Source organism: Oncorhynchus nerka, linkage group LG4, assembly GCF_034236695.1.
Source record: "Oncorhynchus nerka isolate Pitt River linkage group LG4, Oner_Uvic_2.0, whole genome shotgun sequence".
NCBI lineage: Eukaryota > Metazoa > Chordata > Actinopteri > Salmoniformes > Salmonidae > Oncorhynchus > Oncorhynchus nerka.
Window position 1 is genome coordinate 64,349,563 of NC_088399.1, and position 12,655 is coordinate 64,362,217.

General features: G+C 44.7%; 1 protein-coding gene across 1 annotated transcript in view; it reads left to right on the plus strand.

Moving 5' to 3' along the window:
• LOC115128418 (F-actin-uncapping protein LRRC16A) overlaps window positions 1–12,367 on the plus strand; it is a 36,442-nt gene extending 24,075 nt beyond the window's left edge. Inside the window, 20 exon segments of the mRNA XM_029658249.2 lie at window positions 22–76; window positions 182–354; window positions 471–539; window positions 648–741; window positions 896–994; window positions 2,339–2,467; window positions 2,925–3,059; window positions 3,438–3,613; window positions 4,125–4,212; window positions 4,393–4,545; window positions 4,663–4,729; window positions 4,877–5,067; window positions 5,216–5,334; window positions 9,207–9,597; window positions 10,019–10,061; window positions 10,360–10,506; window positions 10,677–10,793; window positions 11,120–11,272; window positions 11,611–11,753; window positions 11,755–12,367. Of these exon segments, the coding sequence (XP_029514109.2) occupies window positions 22–76; window positions 182–354; window positions 471–539; window positions 648–741; window positions 896–994; window positions 2,339–2,467; window positions 2,925–3,059; window positions 3,438–3,613; window positions 4,125–4,212; window positions 4,393–4,545; window positions 4,663–4,729; window positions 4,877–5,067; window positions 5,216–5,334; window positions 9,207–9,597; window positions 10,019–10,061; window positions 10,360–10,506; window positions 10,677–10,793; window positions 11,120–11,272; window positions 11,611–11,753; window positions 11,755–11,889 (2,677 nt within the window). The 3' untranslated portion in view covers window positions 11,890–12,367.
• The last annotated feature ends 288 nt before the right edge of the window (window positions 12,368–12,655 follow it).

Sequence of the window (12,655 nt, forward strand, 5' to 3'; positions counted from 1 at the left end):
AGTTTGCACGTCTTTCCACAGAAATTTGTCTCAAGTCTTGGACAACCTGGTGCACATGATACAGGAGGAGGAATCGGTGAGTCAGCTGTTACGGTGACACTTAGCCATAACAGCTTAGCATAAACACAATGTGTCTAAACCATTCATTACCATTTGTTCAACGAACCTGTTTTTCACGTAGCCCCTGACGTCCATCTCCCTGGCCGACTCCAAGCTCAAGGGGGATCTGTCCATCGTACTGAATGCACTGGGCAGCAACGCCAGCCTGACCCGGGTGGACATCAGCGGCAACGGCATGGGAGACATGGGGGCCAAGATGCTGGCCAAGGCCCTGCAGATCAACACCAAGCTCAGGTAAGAGGTCAAGGCTCAAGAAGAGGCCCACTAGGTTCAACTGCTCATGTTTCAATATTGTTTTAATATTGATTCTACTGTGTTCTATTGCTCTTTATTGTCATGCGTTTGTACAGGACGGTTATGTGGGACAAAAACAATGTCAGCCTACAAGGCCTCCAGGATGTGGCATCTGCTTTAGAAAAGTATGTATCTGTGTGTGTCACAATTCATTCTATTCATACTCTTCTTCACATGGATATTTTGGTTAGGATATGTGAGTAGGCATATACTTAGCCACATGTCTCTTTCAGGAACCAGACCATCCGCTTCATGCCTATCCCCATCATCGATGCTGCCCAGGCACTCAAGGCCAGCCCTGAGAAAACAGAGGATGCCCTACTAAAGGTCAAAGTTCACATTTGGCTGCATGGTAGATATTAACTGATGACAGAATTGAGATCAATTCTCACTGATAACAATGCATCGATAGCAGGGTTGAATGCAAAAAACGTCACATTTCCTGTATAAACGTTGACTTTTTTTAAATCAATCTCTACAGATGGAGCGGTATCTACTAAGGAACCACGAGACTCGAAAATACCTCCAAGAGCAAGCTTACCGTCTCCAGCAAGGCATTGTCACGACCACCACACAACAGGTGACCCGTCTGTTTAAATGTTTGACCTGTAACTTTCATTTTCATGTATCGGCACTTGTTTGGATAAATGTTAGTAGTACCTTGAGTTTCCCCTGGGGAAGTGAAAGTTACATACAGTGTCTTCGGAAAGTATTCAGACCCCTTGACTTTTTCCACATTGTGTGACGTTACTGCCTCATTCTAAAATTGATTAAATAGTTTCCCCCCCCCCCCTCATCAATGTACACACAATACCCCGTAATGACAAAGCAAAAACAGAAATATCACATTTACATAAGTATTCAGACCCTTTACTCAGTACTTTGTTGAAGCGCCTTTGGCAGTGATTACAGCATAGAGTCTTCGTAGGTATAACGCTACAAGCTTGGCACACCTGTATTTGGGGAGTTTTTCCCCATTCTTCTCTGCAGAGCTCTGTCCGGTTGGATGGGGAGGGTTGCGGCACAGCTATTTTCAGGTCTCTCCAGAGATGTTTGATCGGGTTCAAGTCCGGGCTTTGGCTGGGTCACTCAAGGATCTCTCTGTACTTTGCTCCGTTCATCTTTGCCTTGATCCAGACTAGTTTCCCAGTCCCTGCCACTGGAAAACATCCCCACAGCATTATGCTGTCACCACCATGCTTCACCATAGGGATGGTGCCAGGTTTCCTCCAGACGTGACTCTTGGCATTCAGGCCAAAGAGTTCAATCTTAGTTTCATCAAACCAAAGAATCTTGTTTCTCATGGTCTGAGAGTCTTAAGGTGCCTTTTGGCAAACTCCATGCGGGCTGTCATGTGCCTTACTGATGAGTGGCTTCCGTCTGGCAACTCTACCCAAAGGCCTGATTGGTGGAGTACAGCAGAGATGGTTGTCCTTCTGGAAGGCCATCTCCACAGAGGAATTCTGGAGCTCTGTCAGAGTGACCATCATGTTCTTGATCACCTCCCTGACCAAAGTACCCTTCCACCGATCTGATCATCTCAAGCATGATCAATGGAAACAGGATGCACATGAGCTCAATTTCGAGTCTCATAGCAAAGGGGCTGAATACTTATGTAAAGAAAGTATTTCAGTATTTTAAATACATTTGCAAAAATTCTAAACATGTTTTTGAGTTGTCATTAATAGGTATTGTGTGTAGATTTCTGACATTTTTTATTTCAATTAATCCATTTTAGAATAAGGCTGTTATGTAACAAAATGTGGAAAAAGTCAAGGGCTCTGAATATTTTCCGGAGGCACTGTACCACATCTTTTAAGTGTTGAATGACCATAAACCATTACATGACCTCTCCCATTGAATGATGAACGACCGCTCAATGTCTTCTGATGACCTCTGACCCCTCCTGCCTTCTGCTGCTCAGATGATGGACAGGATCTGTGTAAAGGTGCAGGACCACCTAAACTCCCTGCGGTATACGGAGACCGCTGTCGTCCAGGAGGACATGAAGGTGGCCAAGAACCTCATGAAGGACGCCAGGAACTCCAAAAGAGTGAGCTGAGAACCAGACATATTGTTCTCATAGAACCGCTAGAACAAATTAACATAAAGATAGATTGTGGATGTCAAACTATGTGCTAGGGAGACAAAAAGTGATCAACATTAACCTCAAATTCTACATGGGACTTCCTGGTTAAATAACATTTTGAATAACATTAATGCAGAAAGGGAGAACCTCCAACTCAAATGGTTAGGTTTTGGCCTTTCTAGGGCGTTTTTCCTAGCCACCGTGCTTCTACACCTGCATTGCTTGCTGTTTGGGGTTTTAGGCTGGGTTTCTGTACAGCACTTTGAGATATCAGCTGATGTATGAAGGGCTATATAAATAAATTAGAATTGAAGTTAAATGAGAAAAGAGCACAGTCTAATCTTTTCTCCAATTTTTTTTCCTCTTCCCTTTTTTCTCTTTCTCTGTCTGTCCACCTTCCATACCCTGCTCCTCTATCTAGCTACTGCCCAACCTGTACCACCTGAGGGGATCTCTTGGTGGCATGGGCGGCCCCCCTGACATGGGCGGCCCCATTCAGGACAAGCTGGAGTCCATGGCTGGAGAGATGGCCAGGGTCATGGATGAGCAGCTACAGGTACACAACAGTCAACACAGCAGTAAATGCATGATGTATTTACCGTATTTTAACAGTATTTTTTTTTAACCAGATATGTTTAATGTTGATGTTACTCTGTGAATTACAGTGTCTAGTGTTTCTCAACTCCAGTCCTTGAAGTTGGATGTTTTTGTTTTCATCCCGCACAGGCACACATGATTAAACTGATCATGAACTTGATGATTATTCATTGAGTAGTTGAATCCGGTGTGCTTGGCCTTGAACAAAACTGTGCAAGTTGAAAAAAAACTGCCATAGTCCTTTCAGCAACTGTAAATTTGAATAACAGCAAGACAAAATAAGAAGCTAGTGCAATGCTCTTGCCTACCCCTCTTTCTCTCGCTCTCTTTGGTCCAGACGTTGTTACAATCTATGGTTGACACCGCTGAGGGCCTCTGTCCCCACGTGATGAAGAGGAGCAACCTGCACCAGGAGCTGATGAAGGCCAGTGCAGGCAGGATGTCTGTCCCCCATAACTTCATCACCACCACACTACTGGAGCAGTCAGGAGTCGACATCATCAACAAGATCAGGTAATCACCGCATGGGCCTGGTCAAGCCTGGCTTGGTCAAGATAGCTAGCTGACGTTCTCCTCCAGAGTGACTTACAACAAGTGCATTCAACTAAGGAAAGGAAAACGACGACAAAACAAAAGTATCTCCAAAAACAAAGTTCAAAGATTCATGCTGGTCCAATGGGTGTCCTGCGGATCCCGGACTTCGCATTGCCTGCTTTGTGCCTGTCACAAGTGACCTTCAACAGTAGGGCTGGGCTGGATTGGAGGAGCACTTTTGAGACCTAATCAGTCAATTATTTCAAATACAGACGTTATCAGTTGATCATGTGAATTCAAACTGAATCGTTCATTGTGATCTGCACTGTGTATGATGTCCTAGTGAAATAATTGATTAGGATTAGGTCACATAGCAGCTGAGGCTAACTTCACTCTCAGAAAACTGCTGTAACATATATATGCAGCCCGGTCTACAGTTCAGATAGTAGAGCGGTAGTCTCTGGCTCATGTTCTCCTCTCTGTCACACAGTGAAGTGAAGCTCAGTGTGGCGTCCTTCCTCTCAGACCGTATCGTGGATGAGATCTTGGAATCTCTGTCCCGTTCCCAAAACACTCTGGTCAGTACTGTATACTACAACAGACTCTTTCACTCTGTATTTCTCTTTCACACACACAATAATGCATTTTTGCTTCAATTGCTTGTAATGCTGATTTAGAGCACTTCTGCACCACATAAAAAACAAATACTGGTGAAGGAACACTGCCACTATATGCCTTTTCCTCCCTTCCCACACCAGGCAGAACACCTGACCAGGAAAGCGCAGCCTCTTCTCCACCAGGACTCAAAAGAGACAGAGGTGCTGGATGAGACGGTCCTCCAGCCTGAGGCCCAGACCCAGGAGCAGAGGCAGCAGCCTGCTGAGAGTCTGGAGGAGATGGACACCTGTGTGGTAACTAAGACTAGTCCCTTATGCTATTAGGGTTTGGGTTTGTGATCCTGATCTGCTGTACTGAAGCATGACTCACTGGCTGACTGTTTTTCTCTTGACTGTATTTGTGACCTGCAGATGACACCCAAGTCCAAGAGGAAGAGCATTCTCTGCAGGATGCTGCGGCCTGTCTCTGTGGCGTTTGGTGAGTTGATGTTCTACATCCCGGGTACCGTAGATCTGGTCAAATAGATTTAAACTACAATACAGTAGTAATGTAGTATTTCAGCCTCTCGGAATGAGAGGGGTTTTGGTTTTACCTCGTCTATTGATCGTTGTTCTTGTCCGTCAGAAATGGAGTTTGACTTGGACAAGGCCCTGGAAGAAGTGCCTATACACGAGGAAGACTCGCCCCCTCCTCCCCTATCGGACAAGATGCCGACATACTTTGGCGAGCTGCCCACTATGGAGGCCCGGAAGCTAGAGCACCACACCAAGCTCCGCCCCAAACCAAAAAAGAGGACTAAGCCTAGCCGAGCACCAGTAAGGCCTTCCACCTGCCCTCTCTCCTATTCCCCATTTATTTCTTCCACTCTCTTTCTGCCTTCTTTCTCTATTTCTACGTCTAGCTACTATACTCTGATATTGAGTATGTCTTGACGTAGGCCTACATATTTTTTGGTGTTCTCAGCGGGATTCAATCTGCACCTCTCCACCACCAGAAGAAGTGGAGCAGAACGGCCTGCTGGGAAAAGTGGATGAGGGTGTTGATGAATTCTTTTACAAGAAAATCACCCAACTTAGTTTTAAGTGAGTCCTAATTCCTTTTATGGTGAACTCTTTCCAAAAAGTAAATGGAATTACTTGACGTTTAGAATAATTGACTCTAGTTTCCACAAGATTTAAATCACAAGCATGCAGCAGTAAGCTATGTGTAACTACCTACATGTAAATGCCAAAATAAAGGGAACACCAACATAGTGTCTTTTAATAGGGTGTTGGGCCACCACGTCCCACCAGAAGAGCTTCAGTGTGCATTGGCATAGATTCTACAAGTGTTTCAAATCAAATTTGATTTGTCACATGCACAGAATACAACAAGTGTAGACTTTACCGTGAAATGCTTACTTACATGCCCTTAACCAACAGTGCAGTTCAAGAATAAGAAAATATTTATCTAGTAGACTAAAATATAAAGTAATTATAAAAGTAACACAATAACAAGGCTATATACAGGGGGCACTGGTACCGAGTCAGTGTGCGGGGTACAGGCTAGTTGAGGTAATCTGTACATGTAGGTGGGGGCGAAGTGACTAGGCATAAGTAACAAACAGCGAGTGTACAAAATTGTCCGGTGGCGATTTTATGAATTGTTAAGTAGTCTTCTAGCTTAGGGGTAGACGCTGTTGAGGAGCCTTTTGGTCCAAGACTTGGTGCTCCGGTACCGCTTGCCGTGCGGTAGCAAAGAAAACAGCCTATAACTTGGGTGACTGGAGTCTCTGACAACTTTATGGGCTTTCCCCTGACACCGCCTATTATATAGGTCATGGATGGCAGGAAGATTGGCCCCAGTGATGTATTGGGCCGTTCGCACTACCCTGTGTAGCGCCTTACGGTAAGATGCCGAGCAGTTGCCATACCAGGCGGTGATGCAACCTGTCAGGATACTCTCGATGGTGCAGCTGTATAACCTTTTGAGGATCTGGGGACCCATGCTAAATATTTTACAGTCTCCCGAGGGGGAAAGGTTTGGTCGAGCCCTCTTCATGACTGTCTTGGTATGTTTGGACCATGATAGTTTGTTAGTGATATGGACACCAAGGAACTTAACTCTCAACCCGCTCCACTACAGCCCCGTCGATGTTAATGGGGGCCTATTCGGCCCGCCATTTCCTGTAGTCCATGATCAGCTCCTTAGTCTTGCTCACATTCGGGGAGAGGTCGTTGTCCTGGCACCACACTGCCAGTTCTCTGACCTCCTTCCTATAGGCCGTCTCATCGTTGTCGGTGATCAGGCCTACCACTGTTGTGTTTTCAGCAAACTTAATAATGGCGTTGGAGTCGTGTTTGGCCACACAGTCGTGGCTGAACAGGGAATACAGGAGGGGACTAAGTACACACCCCTGAGGGGCCCCAGTGTTAAGGATCAGCGTGGCAGACGTGTTGTTGCCTACTCTTACCACCTGGGGGCGGCCCGTCAGGAAGTCCAGGATCCAGTTGCAGAGGGAGGTGTTTAGTCCCAAAGTCCTTAGCTTAGTGATGAGCTTTGTGGGCACTATGTTGTTGAATGCTGAGCTGTAGTCAATGAACAGCATTCTCACGTATGTATTCCTTTTGTCCAGGTGAGAAAGGGCAGTGTGGAGTGTGACTGAGATTGCGTCATCTGTGGATCTGTTGGGGCGGTATGCGAATTGGAGTGGGTTTAGGGTGTCTGGGAGGATGCTGTTGAAATGAGACATGACCAGCCTTTCAAAGCACTTCATGGCTACCGACGTGAGTGCCACGGGGCGGTAATGATTTAGGCAAGTTACCTTCACTTCCTTGAGCACAGAGACTATGCTGGTCTGCTTGAAACATGTAGGTGTTACAGACTTTTTCAGGGAGCCGTTGAAAATGTCAGTGAAGATACTTGACAGTTGGTCCATGCGTGCTTTGAGTACGTGTCCTGGTAATCCGTCTAGCCCAGCGGCTTTGTGAATGTTGACCTGTTTAAAGTTTTTTTTTCACATCAGCTACCGAGAGCGTTATCACACAGTCATCCAGACCAGCTGGTGCTCTCGTGCATGCTTCGGTGTTGCTTGCCTCAAAGCAAGCATAAAAGGCATTTAGCTCGTCTGGTAGGCTCACATCACTGGGCAGCTCCCGTCTGGGTTTCCCTTTGTAGTCCGTAATAGTTTAAGCTCTGCCATATCCGACGAGCGTCAGAGCCGGTGTAGTAGGATTCAATCTTAATCCTGTATTGACGCTTTGCTTGCTTGATGGTTCATCTGAGGGCAGAGCAGGATTTCTAATAACCGTCCGGATTAGTCTCCCGCTCCTTGAAAGCGTCAGCTCTAGCCTTTAGCTCAATGCGGATGTTGCCTGTAATCCATGGCTTCTGGTTGGGATATGAATTTGTTCTTAACTGATCTTGCCTAGTAAAATAAAGGTAATTTTTTTTAATTTTTTTTTTAATTTTTTTTTAAATGTACGTACAGTCACTGTGGGGACGACGGCATGGGATATGGGGCGGCAGGGTAGCCTAGTGGTTAGAGCGTTGGACTAGTAACCGGAAGGTTGCAAGTTCAAACCCCCGAGCTGACAAGGTACAAATCTGTCGTTCTGCCCCTGAACAGGCAGTTAACCCACTGTTCCTAGGCCGTCATTAAAAATAAGAATTTGTTCTTAAACTGATCTTGCCTAGTAAAATAAAGGTAAAAAAAAATATATAAAAAAAATGTACGTACAGTCACTGTGGGGACGACGTCATCGAAGCACTTATTAATGAAGCCGATCACTGAGGTGGTGTATTCCTTAATGCCATTAGATGAATCCCAGAACATATTCTAGTCTGTGCTAGCAAAACAGTCCTGTAGTGTAGCATCCGCATCATCTGACCACTTCCGTATTGAGCGAGTCACTGGTACATCCTGCTTTAGTTTTTGCTTGTAAGCAGGAATCAGGAGGATATATAGAGAGCTTTGTATGCATCTCTGTGTGTGGAGTATGGTGTGGAGTGGTCTTTTTTCCCTGGTTGCACATGTGGCATGCAGGTAAAAATTTGGTGAAACTGGTTTAAGTTTGCTCTCATTAAAGTCCCCAGCCACTAGGAGCGCCGCTTCTGGGTGAGAATATTCTTCTTTTCTTATGGCCTTATAGAGTTGGTTGAGAGCGGTCTTAGTGACAGCTTCGCTTTGTGGTGGTAAATAGACGGCTACGAATAATACAGATGAGAACCCTCTTGGTAGATAGTGCGGTCTATATCTTATTATAAGGTACTCTACCTCAGGTGAGCAATACCTCGAGACTTCTTTAATATTAGACATTGCGCACCAGCTGTTATTGACAAAAAGACACACATCCCCACCCACCCCTCGTCTTACCAGAGGTAGCATCTCTGGTCTGCCGGTGCATGGAAAATCCTGCTAGCTCTATATTGTCCGTGTCTTCATTCAGCCACGTCTCGGTTAAACATAAGATGTCAGTTTTTAAAGTCCATTTGGTAGGATAATCTTGATCGCAGGTTTGGAACGCCACTGGAGTGAGGCGACACCATTCTTACGAGAAATTCCATAATTTGGTGTTTTGTTGGTGGTGCAAAACCCGTTCTCAGGCACCGGTCCAGAATCTCCCATAAGTGTTTAATTGGGTTGAAATCTGCTGCCGCAGACACGCACACATGCACACACCCTTTAAACCCCATATGCTCCTTTGAGGTCCCTCTTTCAAAGTCACTGAGATCTCTTCTTCTAACCATGGTAGCCAAAAATAATGGGCAATTGGGCCCTAAGCATGTTGGGATAATAATTGCTTAATTAACTAAGGAACCACACCTGTATGAAAGCATCTGCTTTCAAAATACTTTGTATCCCTAATTTAGTCAAGTGTTCCCTTTTATTTGGGCAGTTACATGTACCTTTATTTACGTATTTAGAAGTTGTGAGTGTGTACTGTACAGCAAAATCATTCTCTAACATTTCCAGACGACCCACCCTGAGGGGCTCCTCCAACATCCAGGAGGGTTCGGAGAAGAAACGGGAATCCAGGAAAAGCGGCTTCCTTAACCTCATCAAGTCTCGCACCTCCAAGTCCGAGAAGAGCCATGGAGCAGCCGCCATCACCACCCCGGCTTCTGCGACCGTCAGCACTGTAACCGAGGAGCCCCTATCCCCCAAGGCTCCGTTGCGGGACCACTCGGAAATCTCCCCTGACCGCTCAGAAAAGCCACCAACTCATGAACCCACTACGGAACAGCACTCGGAGAGTGACAGTAAGGGGGGTCCTCATGGTGGCTGGCACTTTGGGGTCCCCGTAATGGGCATGGACCTCCTGGCGGAGATGAGGAAAATGCATGAGAAAATGGCCTCCCATAAGGTGGGTAAACTGACCATTTTTTGCTGCTTTTGACAGCTAAATCTATGAGCCAGTAGAACCCCCTAGCATCACTGAACTACTGAATAATTACTTTCTTACAGGGTAACACACAACCTCCTCTGAAAAAGTTTATTTTAAAGTTGAATGTACACTGTATTTGCGGTCTTCAACCTTCGATCTGCCAATCATTTGGAAGGCTATAGATCATCGTGAGTGGATAACTGTGTGAAGGTGTTGCCCTATAGTGGCTCTGTATGGAACATCCATGTCTCTGCATGGTTCAGACTATTGAATACGGTCATGCACGAGTGCCCTCATAGAGCCATGCAGCGGAAAACACAATGGTGCCTATAAAAGCAGGTTTAGGACGAACTGAAGACATTGTCCATACTGAAAAGATGTTTGTTTGTTCTTTTGACAGTCTGACTCCTCTTCCTCTTCAGACAAGGCAGATGGTAAACAAGGTGAGTTGGCCTCTATATCCCAATCAGATAATTAGATGTTTTATTCCATTTGGTGATATTTAATCTTTATGTACTCAAAGATAGATTATTATGCCACAACGTCTGTCTCACTGTTCATCTTGCCACCTGCCATGTGGTACAATAAAATGAACAAAATGTTGAATTACATTACAGTGCTAGGTAACACTTTGTTCAGACAGTCCCTTGTAAAAGCTCTATGAACCATCCACACGTTTGCTGTGCATTCTGTTTCTAAGAAGTGTCCGATATGGGTCTTCTTTGTTATGGCTCTCTGTAGGAAAGCCAGTGAGTCAAACATCGTCGATATCGCCAAAGTCTAAGCCCACCAGTGTTACACCCAGACCCCCAGCACCCCCGGGCACCAAGCCCCACCTGGGACCACACAGTTTGGGACTTCTGAGCCCTCGCAGCAGCCACAGCCCAGGTAGGCATATGAATAAGTATACTTTACTGATAGTGATATGGAGATGAAAAATAAGGCCATCAGAATCAAAAATGGATCAAGAAGAAGAGGACTTTGTTTATTGTGATTTTTGTCTTAATTTGTCCTGTTGTCTGTAACCACTCTTTATTTGTTAATGAATTCACCCTCAGGTGACACCCCTGACTCCCCTCTTGGAAACGTATCCCCAAAAGGACCTCTGCCCGCCCCTCGCCTGAAGAGGGCGCCGTCAGACTGTGAGCGGGAGGGGGAGACTAGCCCCATTAATGGTAGGTTTATGTATCTATTACCCATGTACCCTCCACCCAGAAGAACTGTCTTAGGAACAGCTCACGACAGTCCAAAATGTTGATATTGAGAGTAGAGGAATAATCAAAGCTATTTTGCTTCACGTAAAGACAAAGGCATGCATTTCAATTAACTGAGAACATAGTATGCTATACAAATTGTCACTGTGTGAGTTTGGAAGAATTGAAGCATAAAAGCATCTTTCACCCTCAGTATGAAAATGGATCCACTGTAAGTCCCTCTGGATAAAAGTGTCTGCTAAATTACTAAAATGTGAAATGTAATGTAATCTCTCTCTGTCTGTCAGTTGAACTCACAGGAGACTCTAGCCCATTTGACTTAGACCATGAGACGGACAGGTCTGTTATTGGCGGGAGACAGTGGTCCTCCCTGAAGAGTTCCACTTCTGTGGGACAGGAAGTAGAGGGTCGAGAGCGCACCAAGTCCCTCCCTGCATCTGGTTAGACCAATTACCTTCTCTACTTCAGGTCTTAATTTTTTTTTAAAGACATGTACAGTGTTGAGGTGTAGTTTTGCATCTAGCAACAACCAATTGCAGTAATGTAAGTTTTGGCAGGTCCAATTGTGGCCGTACCTTTTGAATAACATGCAATTCTCAGTAATAGTAGTTGTATGGGTTTCTCCAGGAGCTCTTGTTGTTGGTTTTAGTACTCACACAACTGTGACGTTGTGTTTGTAGTCTCAGTAGTTATGGTTGTAGGCTACCAGTTGTAGCTTCCTCGTTGTTTAGTACCATATCAGCTAACACACCGCTGTCTTGTGTCACTGTCCTTGCAGAGAGACCTTCGTCCATGGTGGACGCTGCCCACTGCCAAAGCCCTGGAGTGTTTGATAAAGACGACAGCACGGAGGAAGACTTCCCTCCTCCCCCTGACATGGACCAAAGACAGGACCTTATGCCTGACAACATGGAGGAGGAAGAGGACACCATCAATGACATCGTCCCAGTGTAGAGAGAAAAGATACAAAGTTTCTCCATACTTTCCTCAGTGTTCCATGGGGTGTCCAAGTGCACACTTCTGGAGAATTGTGGAGAATCGTAATGCAGACACATAGCAAAGAACAAAAAAAGCTTATGGACAAAACCTTGCTAATATCTTAGTCTTAACAAAGACCGTTGATTGGCTTATTCAATCAACCAATAAGCAGTTGTGTTCCTATGTCTAATGTGCATGTAATGTATATTTGTCAATATCTATTAACACACTGAAAGAGATATATGGATGTGTTGACAAATATGTATGGGATTTACATTGTACCATGGGCAAATTGATCAAGTAAACCTTATTAATGATAGGCATAATAACTTTGATTTATCATGATTTATATGAAATACATTTGAGGGGCTTGGTGATGGTTTCCATATAGTGTTAGTTTTATTGGCTATATTGATTTATGCTAAAAATACACAAACATTGTTTTCAGTTTTTTTTTACAATTCATGCATTGTAACAAAATCCTTTACATGTAACATCAAGTTGTCAATAATCCTGTATTTGTATATTTGTAACAATAAAAAATATTTCTACTGGTATACTGCCATGTATGATCTATTTTGCCTTCATATAGACCTACTTCATAAAAGGTATGTGTTTTGCATAGGCTTACCTTTGCGTGACATTTTGTTAACCGTGCAAATCTCTCGGGTCAAAATAACATTATCAATATATTCGCCTGTAATTACCCCCCCCCCCAAAAAACGAAATTCTACCTAGCTAGCTCCCTTAGCATTTTTTTTTATACCCTCCCCTGGAATTTGTACTAGCAAACTAGCTAACCTTAAGTCTCTGTCGATCAGAAGCAAGGATGGTTTTGCGCTATG